A 19,220-nucleotide genomic window follows, 5' to 3' on the forward strand; every position below is an offset into this window, starting at 1 on the left:
AGACCTCTCTCTCTCCTCTCTCTAACGCTGACTTTCAAATAAAATAAATCTTTTTTTTTTTTTTAAATAACCGTTTCAAATAACAGACCAGTAAAATCCAATGACTGGTCACAACCAATTTTGGATTCTCCTTAATTGTGAACTATTAATTAATGGTAAAGAGAGTTCTTAGCTTCTAGATACATTTATGTTTGCACATATGCTTACTTTATAAAGCTCACTAAAAATTATACTATCAGGAGATAAATACATTTCTATTTAAAGATTTATTTATTTATACAGAGAAAGGGAGAGACGGAGAAAGATATTCCACCTGCTGGTTCACTCCCTAAATAGCTGCAAAGACAGAGATTTGGCCAGGCTGTAGCTAGGAGCCTTGAACTCCTTCCAGGTCTCCCACATGAATGGCAGGAGCCCAAACACTTGGGCCATCTTCTGCTGCTTTCCCAGGTGCATTAGCAGGGAGCTGGAGGAAATGGAGCAGCCAGGGCACGAACACAAGCCCATATGGGATGTCAGCATTGCATGCTTAACCTGCTGTGCCACAACGCTGTTCTTGATAAATACATTTTAAAACTTCAGTTCTTTAGAAACATATTCAAAATAAACTAATTTTTCTCTGTGAATGTTAGCAATTTACTTATTTGCTTAGCAAATATTGAATGAAGCTCAATAAATGCCAACTTCCAAACACTGATTCTATTGTTTTTAAATATTTACTAAGTTTACTATAAAAATTCACACTAATTTTAAGATCTTTCATTGGAAAATTTTTTTTTGAAAGGCAGAGTGGACAGTGAGAGAGAGAGACAGAGAGAAAGGTCTTCCTTTACTGTTGGTTCACCCTCCAATGGCTGCTGCGGATGGTGCGCTGGGGCCGGCGCACCGCACTGATCCGAAGCCGGGAGTCAGGTGCTTCTCCTGGTCTCCCATGCCAGTGCAGGGCCCAAGCACTTGGGCCATCCTCCACTGCACTCCCGGGCCATAGCAGAGAGCTGGACTGGAAGAGGGGCAACCGGGACAGAATCCGGTGCCCTGACCGGGACTAGAACCCAGTGTGCCGGCGCCACAAGGCGGAGGATTAGCCTATTGAGTTGTGGTGCCGGCCAGAAAATTTTTTTAAAAGATTTATTTAATTATTTGAAAGTCAGAGTTACACACAGTTAGGAGGAGAGGCAGAGAGAGAGAGAGAGAGAGAGGTCTTCCATCTGCTGGTTCACTCTCAATTGGCCACAACAGACAGAGCTATGCTGATCCAAAGCCAGGAGCCAGGAACTTCTTCCTCGTCTCCCATGTAGGTGCAGGGGCCCAAGCACTTGGGCCATCTTGTAGTGCCTTCCCAGGCCATAGCAGAGAGCTGGACTGGAAGTGGAGCATCTGTGACTAGAACTGGCACCCATATGGGATGCCGGCACTGCAGGCAGTGGCTTTACCCACTACGCCACAGTGCTGGCCCCAGGAAAATATTTTAAAAACAGAGACTACTCAAAGCATGGCCTATGCATCAGCTACTTAATGTCTGCAATGATAGGAAACCAAGCAGACCAAAGAAATGAACTAAAACTAGCTTTCAAGTAGATGATGGCAAAAGAAAGAGGAATCCCATTTACATCTAATCACCACATGAGTAACATACATTTTTAAGATTTATTTATTTATTTGAAAGGTACAGTTACAGAGAGGCAGAGGCAGAGAGAGATCTTCTATCTACAGGTTCACTCCCCAAATGGCCACAATGCTCAGAACTGAGCTGATCCAAAGCCAGGAGCTTCCTCTGGGTCTCCCCTGTGGATGTAGGGGCCCAAGGACTTGGGTTATCTTCCATTGCTTTTCCAGGCACATTAGCAGGGAGCTGGATTGGAAGTGGAGGAGCTGGGGCTCAAACCGGTGCCCAAATGGATGATGCTGGCGCTGCAGGTGGCAGCTTTATTGCTAGCTATGCCACAGCGCCGGACCATGATTACATACATTATGACTATGGTGGGCGTCAGAATCTGTCCCGGTTGCTCCTCTTCCAGTCCAGCTCTCTGCTGTGGCCTGGGATAGCAGTAGAGGATGGCCCAAGTCCTTGGGTCCCTGCACCCACATGGGAGACCAGGAGGAGACTCCTGCCTCCTGGCTTTAAATTGGCGTAGCTCCGGCTGTTGCAGCCATTTGGAGAGTGCACCAACGGAAGGAAGACCTTTCTCTCTGTCTCTCTCACTGTCTGTAACTCTACCTGTCAAATAAAAAAAAAAAAAAATTAAAAAAAAAAAAGACTATTGTGATTACAAAACCTTCAAACCCAGGGACAGTGCTCTGGCATTGTGGGTAAAGCTGCTACCTCCAACACTGGCATCCCATATGAGCACTGGTTCAAGTCCCAGCTGCTCCTCTTCCCATCCAGCTCCCAGCTAACAGCCTAGGAAAAGCAGCAGAAGATGGCCAAAATGCTTGGCCCCCTGCTAACCACATGGGAGACCTGGAAAAAGCTCTTAGCTCCTGACTTCAGCCTGGCCACTGCTGCCATCTGGGGAATAAATCAGCCGACGGAAGGTCTCTGTCTCTCTAACTCTTTCAAACAAATAAGTCAATCTTCACAACACACAACCAAAAAACCAAAACAAAACAAATCACATCAGGAGATAATCCCCTGGAAATGAAATGTAAGAACTCCTTTTTATATAATTCTGGAGAACCTGAGCTTCCCAGCCAGAACTCTATTAGTTGCCCCCATTGGCTCTGGAATAATCAGCCTGAACTCCGTTGCTGGGCTCTCAGAATCACAGGTACTTCTTCTATACATTCCTATTTCTCTTTCTGTTTTTTAATTCTCTTTTCCGTTCCTTCTATGCTTAAGCATCATTTTAGGAAAGCAATCTCTTACTACATTTAGAAGTTCTGGTAACAAGAAAAGATGGAGGGCAAATCCTTTTGATTCTTAACATCTTCCAGATGTGTGAGAATTTTGAATGAACAACTCCAAAATCCCTTCATGACAATTTGGAGATTATCAAGGCAACTGCAAAGGAAGCAACAGCCACAGAGAACCAACATCAGGAGTTCTACTATGAAGTTAAAAGGATGAAGATCAAAGTCATCAAATCAATCCTTCAGTGCACTTTAGACTCAAATACCTCAGTAATGACAAAGGCAGTGAAGGGGCCAGCGCTGTGGCGCAGTGGGTTAAAGCCCTGGCCTGAAGTGCCAGCATCCCATATGGGCGCTGGTTCTAATCCCAGCCACTCCTCTTCTGATCCAGCTCTCCATTATGGCCTGGAAAAGCAGTAGAAGGTGGTCCAAGTGCTTGGGCCCCCAAACCCACATGGGAGACCCAGAAGAAGCTCCTGACTCCTGGCTTCAGATCAGCACAACTCTGGCTATTGTGGCCATCTGGCCATCTCTCTCTGTCTCTACCTCTCTCTGTAACTCTTTCAAATAAATTTTTTAAGAAATCTTAAAAAAAAAAAAAGTTGGTGAAGATGACAATTATGTGCTGGCAACCAATGAGTATAAAAGGTTTAGGACTCAATATGGCTCCCTCCAATTAGAGTGGAGAAAAATGCAACTATGACCAGTGAAAACACCATTAGACAAACAGATTCGCTATGACCAAAAAAATTACAAATGAGCTGTCTGGCTCTCAGGAGAGAGGCACTGTCTGAGGCCATGTGAACTTCAAGGAGGCACTTATTCTCAAGGTCAGCTGCATCAGCACTGAAGGATCCTGAGAATGAGTAACTCCTTAAATTCTAGATGCTATGTACTTCACTTATCTCTTCCCAGTCCTGACTCTCCCAGAAGAGAACGAAGGTGAGTCAGAAAAAGGACAGGATGTGCCTCTGAAAACAAACATCTTTGTTCAGAAGGTTCCGAATCTTCAGAACTACAGAAGGAAGCCAGCCTGCCTTATCATTATGAGTAATGATAAAAATTTTCTTCATTGCACTAAAATGGTAAGATTTCTTCATCTTGCTGCAGATGTAACATCAAATGGAATGTTCCCTGGATTTTTTTAAATGAATAATAGGTCTCAGAAAGATTCTCAGCTACCATCAATCTTTAGTAGCTGGTAAACTGCTTTCCCATCTCCACACTGTTGTTTCTAACACAGATGACCACCTCCCACTTCCATTATACAGGTTCTCTCTTCTTCTCTTTCCCTCATCTGATCCGTTTTTTCCCTCTTTTCCTTTTTGACTATCTCCAATCATTTCTTATTAGCTTTCACCAAGGGCATCTTTCCTTTACTTTCCTATAATTCCATTAAGCAAGACCGGGCCACCCAACCCAGTATGACTGTAAACAAATACATACATATGTATGCATGCATATGTAGGTACTTGGATTACTTTATTTTTATTCTAATAGTTATTACATTAAAATGGAAATCATCATTTCTTCAAGTATAATATCACTATAATTCTTTATATAATTTTTATGGGAAAATTTCTTTCAATTTATTTGGATTTGCTTTATACATGCTTTCAGGACAACATCCAAGACATTTTGAAGAAACGAATGTTGAATGTGTACAAAAGTACTCTGCAAACCACAGCAAACCACACAGGGGGTCATATGTTACATAGAAGTTTTACAATCAGTCTAAGGCAAAAAAATAAGTTCAAAATTACCCTTGAGGGGCCAGCACTGTGGTGTAGCAGGTTAAGCCGCCTGCTGCAGTGCTGGCATCCTATATGGGCGCCAGTTCGAGTCTCAGCTGCTCCACTTCCAATCCAGCTCTCTGCTGTGGCCTGGGAAGGCACTACAAGATGGCCCAAGCCCTTGGGCCCCGGCCTGTACGGAAGACTGGGAAGAAGCTCCTGGCTTCTGCCTTTTGATTGGCGTAGCTCTGGACATTGAAGCCAACTGGGAGTGAACCAGAGGATGGAAAACCTCTCTGTCTCTGCCTCTCCTGTCTCTGTGTAACTCTGACTTTCAAATAAATAAATAAATAAATCTTTTTTTTAAAAATTACCCTTGAAAATGCCTTAAAATGTTATGGTATTCTATATAATCTACTTTAAAACAAGAGTATAATACAAATGTATAAATATATATTTACTAATCCATAATATGTGTAGAGGCTATGTGCTCATAGAATAAGATATACAAATGAATTATGGGACAGTTGCATATTTAATCTTTCACTACTCAGTCTAGGCACAATCCAAGTACCTACACTAAGGTAGAATAAGGCAATAATGTCCTGACAACTTAAACTTTTTTCTTTTTGTATTGGTGGACTGAGCTGATTCTGCATAAGTTACAAGTAAATGTAAAGTATTATTTTTATTAATTGCTCTTAAATTGTTTAGGATGAAACCTATCCATCATCAAACTAAAGTTTTTAGAAACTTTACTAAAAACCATTAAAAAATAATTCTAAATTAAAAACGACTTGCTGTGAGGTAGACAGATTTAGCACCAACAAATAAGATAATACCTTGTGCAAAGAAATCTCTTGGTAGACTCATGCTTTGCCCACTGATGAGAAAGGAGAAGCTGATACTCCAAGTCATGATTCTTGGGTGTGTGCCCCATTACATACACATAGGAGAAAGAAGAACTGAACAAAACTCAATGGCTTTTTGTTAGTCACATACCTGCTTCGACTTTTATCCACAGGAAAGATTCTAATAGATTTATCAAAACTAGCAGACACAAACTCTTTCCCAGTGGGGGAGTAATCCACATCAAGCACTGCAGAGACATGGTCCATATGGACCATCACAGGGGTGTCCAGAACACGCATATCAAAAGTATACAAGCTGTAAAAGAATTTTTAAATATTTAAATATTTAGTATTTAAACATTTGACATAAATTTCTAGAAAGAATGTAATGAAAGAAGACCCAATAGCTAAACAATGCATATCTAAATATATAGCTCAATTTTGTACATGGGCAAATGAGAGAAATGGAGAAATATCAATAATAATTATTATTATTCTTTTAGATTATACTTATATACACTTTCCACCTTACAAATCTACATCTCATTTTAGGAAATGTGGATATTTCAAGAAAGTACAAAAATTACTTTTAGTTTCAATACCTAGAGAAAGTTAATATAGTGTAATTTTTTCTAAAGATTTATTTCATTTATTTGAAAGGCAGAGTTACAGTGGGAAAGGATGAGACAGAGAGAGAAGAGAGAGAGAGAGAGAGAGACAGACAGATAACTTCTATCTGCTGATTCATTTCCCAAACGGATGCAATGGCTGGGGCTGGGACAGGCTGAAGCCAGGAACCAGGAGCTGCATCTGGGTCTCTCATCTTGGGCCATCTTCTGCAACTTTACAGGTGCATTAGCAGGGAGCTGGAACAGAAGTGGGGCTGCTGGGATTCGAACTGCTACTGTTATGGGATGCAAGCTTTGTAGGCAGTTGCTTAACCTGTTATGCCACAACACTGGCCCCAGTGTAGAATAATTTTTAAAAATCTTTTCAACATCCTATTTAAGTTCACACTTTAAATAAAATTGAGACAGTGCTGTGTAAAACTTTGTATTCTGGTATTTCATTTAGCATATTATAAGCATTTACCCATATCATTAAATAATCTTTGAAGACTTTAGTGGTTGCAACTTTAAATGAGTTCAATAATTTATTTCCTTATTTTTAATACACAGCTCACAACTTTTTCTTATAAATAATGTTTAAGTGAAATTCCAATATGTAAATTGTTAACATTCAAACTCAATGGACAGACTCAATTAAATCTGGACAGATTCTTACAAGGAGGAATGTGAGGTCCAATGACATAAGCATTTTTAATCCTTGATTTGAGTTACAAATTACTTTCAATAAAGTTGTATGAGTTTATACTCCTTACAGTGCAATGTAAGAGTGAGCATAGCTTTTAAAGGATGTACTAAAATTAGAAAATTATACTTTATGCACAATTTTTCTAAATTTAGAAAATCATACTTTATGCACAATTAGGGAAAATAACTCAATGAGTATCAAGATATAAAAATTCCTGTTACAAAAAATACTGCTTCAAATGAGCCAACATAGATAATAGATAAGAGTAATATATAGCATTACTGTGACCAAATTTCTAACATCAAAATGCTTTAAGATGCTAAGGTTTGTGAGTGAAAGTCTGAGAAGAAAAAAATTATCTACATAATCTTAAAGTATCTCCCTAAGATTTGGAATAATTACAATAGAAAAAAAAGCCGGCAACTCTACTGTGGAGAAACCTGGCAGACGCCACCTTAACCAAGCAATTAAGTTTAATGTTACCCATAGTAAGACACTGACATTGTGTGCCCTCCCCTCATATGATATACTACAAAGAGCACATTAGTTTGTGGTATTTTGCCTAAAGATGCAAAACTGCAATCTAATGAGAAAATATCTCATTAGATTGCCAAATTAAGGGCAATCTATGAAATAACTAACAACTAAGTTTTCTTCAAAAGGAGCCCTGTGGTATGAACTGAATGTCTGTTCCTTCTCAACAAATATGTCTGTTGAAATCTAATCCACAATGTAATGGCATGTGCGAATAGTCTTGGGGAGGTAATTAGGTCATAAAGGCAAAGTCATCCCAGATGAGATCAGCACCCTTCTAAGAAGAGGCCAAAGAACTGTCTCCAGGGATTTAAGAAGCTGGCTATTCGCACCCTTCACCAGAACCTACCATGGTAGCACCCTTATCTCCAACTTCCAGCCGCCACAACTGTGAGAAATAAATGCCTGCTGCTGAAGACACCCAATCTATGGCAGCTTGTTATAACAGCCTGAACTAAGACTTAAGGTGACAAACAAGAAATGAGAAAGAACAGTCACAGACTGAGTAGGGACAGATGACAAATGCAACAGGAGATCCTATACTGGATCGTAGAAGAGAAAAGAACATTGGTGGAAAATCTGATGATGAAATAAAGTCTGTATTTGGTTAACAGTATTGAACTGATGTTAATTTCTTGATTTTGGTGACTGAACTATAGTTTTATGACATTAATTAGCATTAGGGGCAACTGGCAACAGTGACTGGTAATTCTATTACAACTTTTTCATAAGCCTAAAATTTTTCAAAGTGAGATGTGCAGAGCAGGTGTTCAGCAAATTAAGCTACAGTTTGGGACATCTACAGCTTAAATCATAGTGCCCGGGTTCAAGTCTTGCCCTACTTTGCAATCCCGCTTTCTATTAATGTACATCATGAGAGCAGATGACAGTTCAAGCACATGAGTCCCTGCCACAAACATGGTAGATCCAGATGGAGTTGCTGGCTCCTGGCTTCAGCCTGGCCCATCCCTTGCTATTGCATCTGGAGAGTGAACCAGTAAATGGAAGATCTCTTTATATATATGTCTTTCTCTCTCACTCTGTTGCTCTCTCTCTCAAAAAATAAGCTTTAAAAAAATTAAGTGTTTAATACACTTAACATTTTAAAAGAATATTTTAAAAATACCATTACCAGGAAAAGTAATTGATGCCAAAAATAAAATATCCCAAATACCATAGATGCCATCAAAAGACTGATTACTATTCTTTTTAAAAAAGTTTTCCAAAACACTACAAGATCATTAGCCATGATCAAACTGCTTTTTGAGGTTAATATCTGAGTTGAAAACTGCTTTACAGTCTGAAGGTAGAGGCTCTCAAACAAGTTTTATTTTAGCAAACTGTTTTATTTCTACATGGGGAAAAAAGCTAAGAATTTATCCAAATTCCAAGCAAATCAATCCACTTGGATAGAATATGTTTAAATAAACAGAATTCCAACTTATAGAATTCTTTACAGATTATCTAGCCCAGCCTTCTTTAATTACTGGTTGGTCTAGACGTAAACTTGGCTTTCCAATTCAGGATTACGAGATTAATTAAAGGGCAATAAAACAAAATACTTACATCTGTTAAAAAAAAAAAAAAGGATATCAAAGAAAGATTACTTTCAAGTAAGAGCAATGATGGTTTTTCTTTTCTTTTCTTTTTTTTTTTTTTTTTGACAGGCAGAGTGGACAGTGAGAGAGAGAGACAGAGAGAAAGGTCTTCCTTTGCCATTGGTTCACCCTCCAATGGCCGCCGCGGCTAGCGCACTGTGCTGATCCGAAGGCAGGAGCCAGGTACTTATCCTGGTCTCCCATGGGGTGCAGGGCCCAAGCACTTGGGCCATCCTCTACTGCACTCCTGGGCCACAGCAGAGAGCTGGCCTGGAAGAGGGGCAACCGGGACAGAATCCAGCGCCCCAACCAGGACTAGAACCCGGTGTGCCGGTGCCGCTAGGCAGAGGATTAGCCTGTTGAGCCACGGCGCTGGCCAGCAATGATGGTATTTTAACCATTAACCATTATTTCTTATAAAAAACATGTTCCTTTTTTGCATGCACCATATGTAATTATTTCCAATTACATATGAGAAATGAGACATTCTAGGGAAGCTTCAAAAAAAAAAAGACAACTTGCCCAAACAGCTGACTGGAATGTACTATAGATACTTTAATAAAGTTGGTCACAATAATGCTGTTTCACTCTTGCCTTTTATTGCCTTTATGCCATTTATTTTTTTAAAAGATTTATTTATTAATTCAAAAGAGTTACAGAAAAGGGGAGGGAGAAAGGAAGAGGGAGGGAGAGGGAGGGAGGGAGAGAAGAGAGGGAGAGAGAGAACAGAAAGAGAGCCCTTCCATCTGCTGGTTAATTTCCCAGGTGGCCATAATGGCCAGGGATAGGTCAAGCCTAAGCCAGGAGCCAGGAGCCAGGAGCTTCATCTGGGTCTCGCACATGGGTGCAGGGACCCAAGCACTCAAGCCATCACCTGATGACTCCCAGGGTGTGCATTAGCAGAAAGCTGGATCAGAAGCAGAGGAGCCAGGACTTCAACCAGGCATTCCAACCTAGGATGTGAACATCCCAACTGGTGACTTAATTGCTGTGCCACACAGGGTGCATCCAATACACTTATTTAAAAAAAAGAAAAACATTATTTATTTGAAGGGCAGAGTTACACAGAGATGGGGGGATGGAGGGAGACATATCTTTCATTTGTTAGTTCACTCTCCAAATGACCACAATGGCTGGGGCTGGGCCAGGTCAAAGCCAGGAGCCAGGAGCTTCATCAGGTTTTCCTTTGTGGGTGGCAGGGCCCAAGTACTTGGACTATTTGCTGTCTTCCCCTGTGCCTCAGCATGAAGCTGGATTGGAAGTGGAGTAGCCAGGATTTGGAACATTGTTTGTATGTGGTACCAGCATTGCAGAGAAGGCTTAAGCTACTCTGCCACAACACTAGCCCAATAAATTTTTCTTTTAATCTAATTTTTCTACAAACTTTTTGAAATAATCTTGTATAAAGAATCATAAATTTCCATCTAAGTCAAGAAACAAAGCTGCCAAGTCAAATTTATATGGAGTCAAATAATAACATAAATGCAAACATTAGGATAAAAATTTATACTATAGGGAACAGCATTGTGGTACAGCAGGTTAAGCCACCATGTGTGACTCAGCTGGTTTGAGTCCCAGCTGCTCCATTTCTGATCCAGTTCCCCACTAATGTGCCTGAGAAAGCAGAAGAAGATAGCCAGTTTGGGCCTCTGCCACACACATGGGAGATCTGGATGAAGCTCCAGGCTCCTGGGTTCGGCGTGTCCCAGACCCGGCCCTTACAACCATTTGGGTAATGAACCAGCAGATGGAAGATGTGTGTGTGCTGGGTAATGAACCAGTAGATGGAAGATGTGTGTGTGTGTGTGTGCGCGCGCGCGCTACCCATAAGGGTGCCAGTTTGAGACCCAGCTGCTCCACTTCCAATCCCGCTCTCTGCTATGGCCTGGGAAAGCAGCAGAAGATGGCCTGAATCCTTGGGCTCCTGCACCGCATGGGAAACCTGGAAGAAGCACCTGGCTCCTGGCTTCAGATTGGCCAACTGGGGAGTGAACCATCGGATGGACGACCTCTCTCTCTCTGCCTCTCCTCTCTCTGTGTAACTCTTTCAAATAAATAAATAAGTCTTTAAAAATAATAATAAATAAATAAATACAGAAACAGGGGCTGGCACTGTGGCGTGGCAGGTAAGGTCACTGCCTGCAGTGCCAGCATCCCATATAGGAGCCAGTTCAAGCCCCAGTTGCTCTACTTCTGATCTAGCTCTCTTTGTGGCCTGGGAAAGCAGATGATGGCCCAAGTAAGGACCCCTGCACCTGCGTGAGAGATCAAGAAGCTCCTGGCTTCAGATTGGCTCAGCTCCAGCTGTTGCGGCCATGTGGGGAGTGAACCAATGGATGGAAGACCTCCCTCTCTCTCTATATATATATATGCCTCTGCTTCTCTGTAACTCTGCCTTTCAAATAAATAAATAAAATCTTAAAATAAATAATAAAAATTCAAACTATAATTTTCCTTTCACCTTAAAGAAGTAACAGTGAGAGCTAATAACGTGAGTACATAAGCATCAGCTACAAATACTGCAGACAGCTATTTTCATTTCCACTACAACATCAGAGATCAGGCAACTTCTGCAAATGGCCAGATTATAAAGATTTTTAGCCAAGTGAGCCTCAGTCTCTGTTGCAATCATTCAATCCAGATGGTGAAGCAGAAAAGCAGCTTATCTAAAACAAAACTGAATGGGTGTGGCCATAGTACAATAAAGCTTTATAAAAACAGCAACAGGTAAGATTTGGTTATTGTCCCTAGACAATATCATTCTGAAAACTAAGAAAACAGTTTTCTTGTTTATTTTTTAAAGATTTATTTATTTATTTGAGAGGCAGAGTTACAGAGACAGAGGTCTTCCATCTGCTAGTTCACTTCCCAAATGGCAGCAATGGCCAGAGCTGGGCTGATCTGAAGCCAGGAGCCAGGAGCCAGGAGCCAGGCACCAGGAGCTTTTTCTGGGTCTCCGATATAGGTGCAGCGGCCCAAGCACTTGGGCCATCTTCCCCTGTCTTCCCAGGCCATTAGCAGGGAGCTGAATTGGAAGTAGAGCAGCTGGGACTCAAACTGGTGCCCATATGGAACGCTAGTGCCACAGGAGGTGGCTTAACCTACTATCCCACATCTCTAGCCCCAAGACAACAGCTTTCTAAGAAGCTCTTTTCCAACTTGAAAACTTATTTTTAGCAAAAATAAAAAAAAAATTGATTTGCGAAGGTATCCTTACCTAGTAAAATATATTTATTTAATAAGACTTATACAATTGAGGCATTACTGATAGAAATGGAGAAACTTACTTGTAATCTTCATTTGCTGCAGTAAAAATGAAAGCTTCCATAGGGTTCCAACAGATTGTATTTGTCCTCATATCCAAGATAACCTGGGAAAGGAAGAATATACTATCCCATTATAATGATATTAATTACCTTCAGAATGGTTGTTATTTCCTACTTTATTTCTTTTTTTCTCATTGATTTAAGCAAATATTTAGCAAACACCTATTGTGTGCAAAGCACTCAGTTTGATGTAATAGGAAATCAATAACTTTTCCTGAATATAACACAAAGTGATAAATATGAAAAATGGAAAAATGCTTCATATTTAGACCCTTAACCTAAAATAACTTATCGTTTAGTAAGGAAGATGAGACACACATTAAGAAAATACAAACAACAAAGAACAGATGACTATCAAATTAGAAGCAAAATTAATGGTGAGCTTATGTTTAAAGCAGAGAAATGTTTCAAAAAACAAGCATGATTTGAAATGACCTGTGGAGGATGAGTAATTCATAGTGCTTCTCACTGGAACACGATTGGCATTTTGGGGTAGGATATTCTGTATGTGTAACTGTCTACTGTAAGATGCTTAGCTTCTTGGACATCTCATTCACTAAATGTCCCTCAAACACTTCCAGAACTACACCTTGTGGGGAAATACAATCCCTGATTGAGAACTTCTACATTTAGAAAAGATAGGACACTATTAGCCTACTAGATAGTACAACAACAACAACAAATAGAAAGTAGCAGTGTCTAAGAATATGACATAAAAAAACCCATAGTGATCTGAATTGAATTTGACAAATTTCAATGAAATGTTGTCTTACTGAATGAAATGAAATGAACTGTCAAGTGGGACCAGATTTTGGAAAGCTTTGAAAGCCAGGCTACAGTTGTTTTCTTCAACTTCAAAATAATAGAGTATCATTAAAAACTGAGAAAGGGGAATGAGGAGGGGCAGAAATGTCCATTAATTAAACTAGAACTTGGTGTCAGCACTCTGTGACATGGTCAAAGGTACCATGTTTTGTTCTCGCCCCTGTGCTGCAAGGTGCTTACTAATACTGTCGTTTTATAGGAGAAAAATGGGTTAAGTTTACCTGCTTACTAAGTTCACGCAGGATCTTCTCACAGAATCACATGAATATGTGAAATAATTAAAGTGATATTTTGGAAAGATTATCGTATTTATCTATTAGACTTCAATGAATATACTCCTAACATTTCTGTTTCCTACATGCTATGAAAATGATTTAGAAAAATAAAACAAAATACTAAAAGTATCTCCTTTTTATGTGGACTATAACAATGGACTCATGGAGAATGATCCAACATGGGAAGCGGGAGACACAGCAGACCCATAGAATAGCAGATGTCCTAAATATCACTCTGGCCTCAGAATCAGCCCTTAAGGCATTCGTATCTGGCTGAAGAGCCCATGAGAGTATTGTAGGCATGGAAAGCCAAGACACTCTGGCAAAAAAAAAAAAAACTAAATGAAAGATCTCTGTGAGTGAGATCCCAGTGGAAAGAATGGGGCCATCAAAGAAGGAGGTACCTTTCTCTGAAGGGAGGAGAGAACTTCCACTTTGACTATGACCCTGTCAGAATAAGATCAAAGTCGGCAAACTCAAAAGGCTTCCATAGCCTTGGCAACTCATGACTAGAGCCTAGGGAGATTACTGACACCACAAACAAGAGTGTCAAATTGTTAAATCAACAACAGGAGTCACTGTGTACTTACTTCTCATGTGGGATCTGTCCTTAATGTGTTGTCCAATGTGAAGTAATGCTACAACTAGTACTGAAACAGTATTTTTACACTTTGTGTTTCTGTGTGGGTGCAAACTGATGAAATCCTTACTTAGTATATACTGAATTGATCTTCTGTATATAAAGATAATTGGAAAAAAAAAAAAAAAGCTTGGTTTTAAATTGAAAATTGCATAGAAAATTAATCAATTTTTAAAAAATATCATGTAGGATCTTTGTCCTTAATGTGCTGTACATTGTGATTTAATGCTATAACTAGTACTCCAACAGAATTTTTCACTTTGTGTTGCTATGTGAGGGCAAACTGTTGAAATCTTTACTTAATATATACTAAACTGATCTTCTGTATATAAAGAGAATTGAAAATGAATCATGATGTGAATGGAAGGGGAGAGGGAGCGGGAAAGGGAAGTTTGTGAGGGGGGGTAAAGCCATTGTAATCTATAAGCTGTACTTTGGAAATTTATATTCATTAAATAAAAGTTAAAAAAAACAAAAAAACAAAAAACAATGGACTCATGGCACACAAATGTTATCTAGCCCTTCCTGTGACCACACAATTCTAGTACTTAAAAATCAGACTTTTTAGGCTGGTGCCACGGCTCACTTGGCTAATCTTCTGCCTGCGGTGCCGGTACCCAGCATTTGAGTCCTGGTTGGGGCGCCAGGTTCTGTCCCGGTTGCTCCTCTTCCAGTCCAGCTCTCTGCTGTGGCCTGGGAAGGCATTGGAGGATGGCCCATGTGCTTGGGCCCTACACCCACATGGGAGACCAGGAGCAAGCACCTGGCTCCTGGTTTCGGACTGGCACAGCACACCGGCAGTAGCAGCCATTTGGGGGAATGAACCAATGGAAAGAAGACATTTCTCTCTGTCTCTCTCTCTAACTCTGCCTGTCAAAAAAAAAAAAAAAAAAAAATCAGACTTTTTTTTTTTTTAAAGATGAATCTTTTTAATTATAAAAGATTTGTTTTTATTTATTTGAAAGAGTTACACAGAGAGAGAAGGAGAGGCAAAGAGAGAGAGATGTCTTCCATCTGTTGGTTCACTCCCCAATTAGCCGCAATAGCTGGAGCTGCACCAATCCAAAGCCAGGAGCCAGGAGCTTCCTCTGGGTCTTCCCACGTGAGTGCAGGGGCCCAAGGACTTGGGCCATCTCCCACTGCTTTCCCAGGCCATAGCAGAGAGCTGGATCAGAAGTGGAGCAGCTGGGACTCGAACTGGCGCCCATATGGGATGCTGGCACTGCAGGCGGCGGTCTTATTTGCTACCTCATAGCGCTGGCCCCGAAATCAAACTTACACCCTTTTACTTAAAACAGCACCCCTTGTAACTTTTGATGGTTAAGTCTCTCCCTCGGGAGAATTGGTTTGAGCTTATATTTGCTCTGATCCCTAAGTCCTAGAATGACCACCTTAGAACTGTTGGGAAATCTGTCACCTTGAACAGGATAGTGTTTGTCTAAACCAAATGTCAAGCTAGTACCCATCAGCATGAAATTAAACAAATAAAGCTGGTTTTGTGAATGAGTTCTAAAACTTTCTGGAATAAAATACTGTACATATTATAGGATGATCATAGGGCCTGAAGAATTGTTAAGAACTGGAATGCAATAGCTTTAATCTAAGGACTTTCAATTCAGTAAGTACTAATTACATGTCTAAATTTTATTGGCATCATAGAAGACACAAATATTAAGATATAAGAATTGCTGGAAATGCAAGGGTCTCCAAAAAGCAATGGGAAGTGAGAGAATGCCATCATCATTTTGGGTTCTAAGAACATCTGGGTGAAAAAAAAAATTTAATTGTGAAAAAACATTTGTCCGTGTTTTCAGTCACTTAGTTTATAGAGGAATCAGTCACTTGGTTAGTAAAGGAATGTATGAAGTGTGAAAAGCAAAAAACAAACCAGAAACTCACCTTTTTCAGAGGAGTAGCCTGCCTCATATCATATAGCACTATATTCCGGTCAGAAGCACAACTTCCCAAAAGAAATGTCTGCAAATAAGTATAACAATCACCAGTTACAGGTCAGGCAGGGCAAGAAACGGGGGCGGGGAGATGATTTAATCATCATTAACACCAGGTTAAGGTACCAAATTCTAACACCAAAGCCCATTTTAAGAGGACATGATAAATCCGTAATCTCAGCAAATAAGCCAAGTAATTTCATAATCAAATCTCTATGTATGTACTTCAGATGCAGGTAATGATAGTGCATGGATACAGTGCATTCTAATTTGTAATAGAACATACTTTATTTACCCACATTCAACTTAGACTCTTGGACTTGTTTCTTACTTTTTGCTATTACAAATTAACACTTCGATAAACATTTCTTTCATACATTTACTTCTTCTTCTTTTGAATTATTTCCTTATTTTAAAATTTCAAGAGTGACATTACTAAATCAAAAGCCATCATGGCTTTCGACATTTAGGGCTAATTATTTTCCAAAGAATTTGTGCCAATATACACAATTAGGAACATGTCAACTTTATTGCAACTGGGTGGCCTCAGGTAGTATCATTTAAAAGTTAGGTATTGGTCTGAAATTTTCCTAATTAATTACATAAAGGTATTGCTTTACCAGTAAACATTTCCTTATGCTGTCTCTATATAAATTAGGCCAATGCTTTGCCAATTTTTTGGGGAAAGATTTTTATTTTATTTATTTGAAAGAGTTAAAGAGGTACACAGAGAGAGAAGAAGCAGAGAGAGGTCTTCCATTGCTGGTTCATTCCCCAATTGGCCGCAATGGCCGGAGCTGCACCAATCCAAATCCAGGAGCCAGGAGCTTCCTCCAGGTCTCCTATGCAGGTGCAGGGGTCCAAGGACTTGGGCCATCTTCTACTGCTCTCCCAGGCCATAGCAGAGAGCTGCCAGGACTTGAACCGGCGCTCATATAGGATGCCAGCAATGCAGGCAGCGGCTTTATCCACTACGTGACTGCACCAGCCCCTGCTCAATTGTTTTAAGATGTGTAAAATATTTATTTGGAAAGTCAATTACTATGTAACCCATGACATTAAGAAAAAAAAAACAGCCCACAACTGTACAGTGAAGCCGTGAATCCCACTCTTTGTGACACCATTTGTCTTCATTCATGGCTGCTGACACAACTCTGCTTCTGCTCTTTACTACTATCTACTCCAAGCACAGGAGGAACAGAACAAGTTATTTAGTAAATAGCAGTACGGCCAGCCAACTCCCACTATTGTGTGTACATAGTTCAAATAAAATATCATAAAGCTAATGTTACAATCACAATCTTTCCTTAGTCTTTCCCAAAAGCCACCTGCTTTATTGTATCTCTGACACTTCTCCTAGTGATGCCTTTCAACATTTTTTGGCTTCTCATTTCTGACCAAATTCTATTTTGATTCAAGCAATACAAAAAATTCTACCTACACTGGGCGCTGACTTTCACTTTGTAAAATGTGGCAATTCGGAGCATGAACTTTTGCCTTTACCAGAATTCTAGGCTTCAATATTTTAACAGAAAATTAATAATTAATGATTAGAGGAGACAAATACACTCCATTTGTTCACAGCAACGTGCCCTTTCTATTAAGATTAATATAGGATAAGAGACTTGCACACCATTTGCTTTTACCACTAAGTCAGTTCATAAGGTTAATAAAAAACACAGCTGTACAAATAGAGCTATTGTACAGCCAACTTCGAAAACAAGGTTGCTGGGTCATCAGTAATAATTAATCATGATTTTAGAACTGGCCATCAATTCTTCTGACACAGGTGTTAACCAAAATAGAGAAACAAAAGATTTCTCTTAAAGTAGGAATCAATATCTTTCTAGGTTTATGTTTTTCATATAGTACTAACATCACCATCTTGAATTTTAGCATATAAAAAAGTTCACCTATATTACCACATTTTATATTCACAACGAACCTGTGAAGTACACTGTGTGAGATATAATTAATCTCATCTTAAAAATAAAGAAACAAATATAGAGAATTGTGATTTAATGCAAAAGCGCATTTGCAGGAAACACAGTTCTGGCTTAACTCCACTCCAAGTAGGACATAAAATGTTCCCATAAATTGCCTATGCCTGTAGCCTGCTTCCGCTCAGTGTCACCTTGGACCTGCTCTGCAAAGCTGGCCTGCCCCTCCATGCCGAACTTTACTTACGTCTCCAATCAAAGGGGTCACAGGAAAAGGAGACAGAGGATGCAGTGAAAAAGATACGGTAAAGACAGAGAAGCCAGTCTAATGATCAGCAAACTTTTTCTGCACAAGGCCACAAAATAAGTATTCCAGGATTTGTGGGTCATGTGGTCTTTACAGCAATTACTCAACTTAGCCATTATGGCACAAAAAACAATGACAGACAACACATAAGAGCGCACAGCTGTGTTCTAGTAAAAGTTTGCTCATAGAAATGGGCAGTAGGCCACATGTGGCTCACAGCCATTAGAGTTGCCAACCCCTGCTCTAGTCCTATAGCTTCACAAAGAACGGTGTATGTCGGAATGTGCTGGCAGCAGAGTGTCCCCCGATTGCCTTCTCAGCAATATTCAAGACCCCATTCATGTTGCCTGCAGCACTTCATTTACCAATGCAGTACATGAACAATTTTTATATCCTGTCACTTGACTTAACCTTTCTTCTCTCCTTTTATAAGATTGGATCTCTGAGAGTAGAAAACTTGCATATCAGGATTTTCTCTTATACCACTTCACACTGTAGTCTGCTGATAATTTTATTTTTTTGAAGACTTATTTATTTGAAATAGTTACAGAAGGAGAAGGAGAGACACAGAGAGAGAGACAAGAGATTTTCCATCTGCTGGTTCACTTCAAGTGGCCCCAATGGAGAGGGCTGGGTCAGTCTGGGCAAGGAGCCAAGATATTCCCTCAAAGTCTCCTACATGGGCAACAAGGGCCCAAACATTTGGACCATTTTCTGCTGCTTTTTGCAGGCCATTAACAGGGAGCTGGATCACAAGTGGAGCAGCCAGCACATGAACTGGTGCCCATTTGGGATGCTGGCACTGTAGGTGGCAGCCTTACCCACTATACCTCAATGGGGACCCCTACCTGCTGATAATTTAAAAAATCAGCTTATACATGTAGCTATTTCCTTTTCTTTCTGCAGGAAAAAGACATCCCTATTGAGTCTTCTGGACAATGAATTCATCTATTGTTACATATTCAGAAGAAGCTCAGGGACAAGTCTGGAGTCTCAGGGTAACCTGGCCTTAAAGGCAGCCTCCTTTCCTAAGTTCAGATCTACATGGACAATATTTAGTGGCTGACCTCCAACTCTC

The 19,220-nt window shown here is 40.1% G+C and overlaps 1 protein-coding gene across 1 annotated transcript in view; it reads right to left on the reverse strand.

Moving 5' to 3' along the window:
• The window catches only part of DCAF13 (DDB1 and CUL4 associated factor 13), a 51,164-nt gene that overhangs the window by 5,647 nt on the left and 26,297 nt on the right, over positions 1–19,220 (reverse strand). The window contains exons 6-8 of the mRNA XM_062188148.1: positions 15,846–15,923; positions 12,168–12,250; positions 5,586–5,750 (exon numbers count right to left, since the gene is read on the reverse strand). Of these exons, the coding sequence (XP_062044132.1) occupies positions 5,586–5,750; positions 12,168–12,250; positions 15,846–15,923 (326 nt within the window). The remainder of the gene's footprint in view (positions 1–5,585; positions 5,751–12,167; positions 12,251–15,845; positions 15,924–19,220) is intronic.

Source organism: Lepus europaeus, chromosome 4 (assembly GCF_033115175.1).
Source record: "Lepus europaeus isolate LE1 chromosome 4, mLepTim1.pri, whole genome shotgun sequence".
In the NCBI taxonomy this organism is placed as follows: Eukaryota; Metazoa; Chordata; class Mammalia; order Lagomorpha; family Leporidae; genus Lepus; species Lepus europaeus.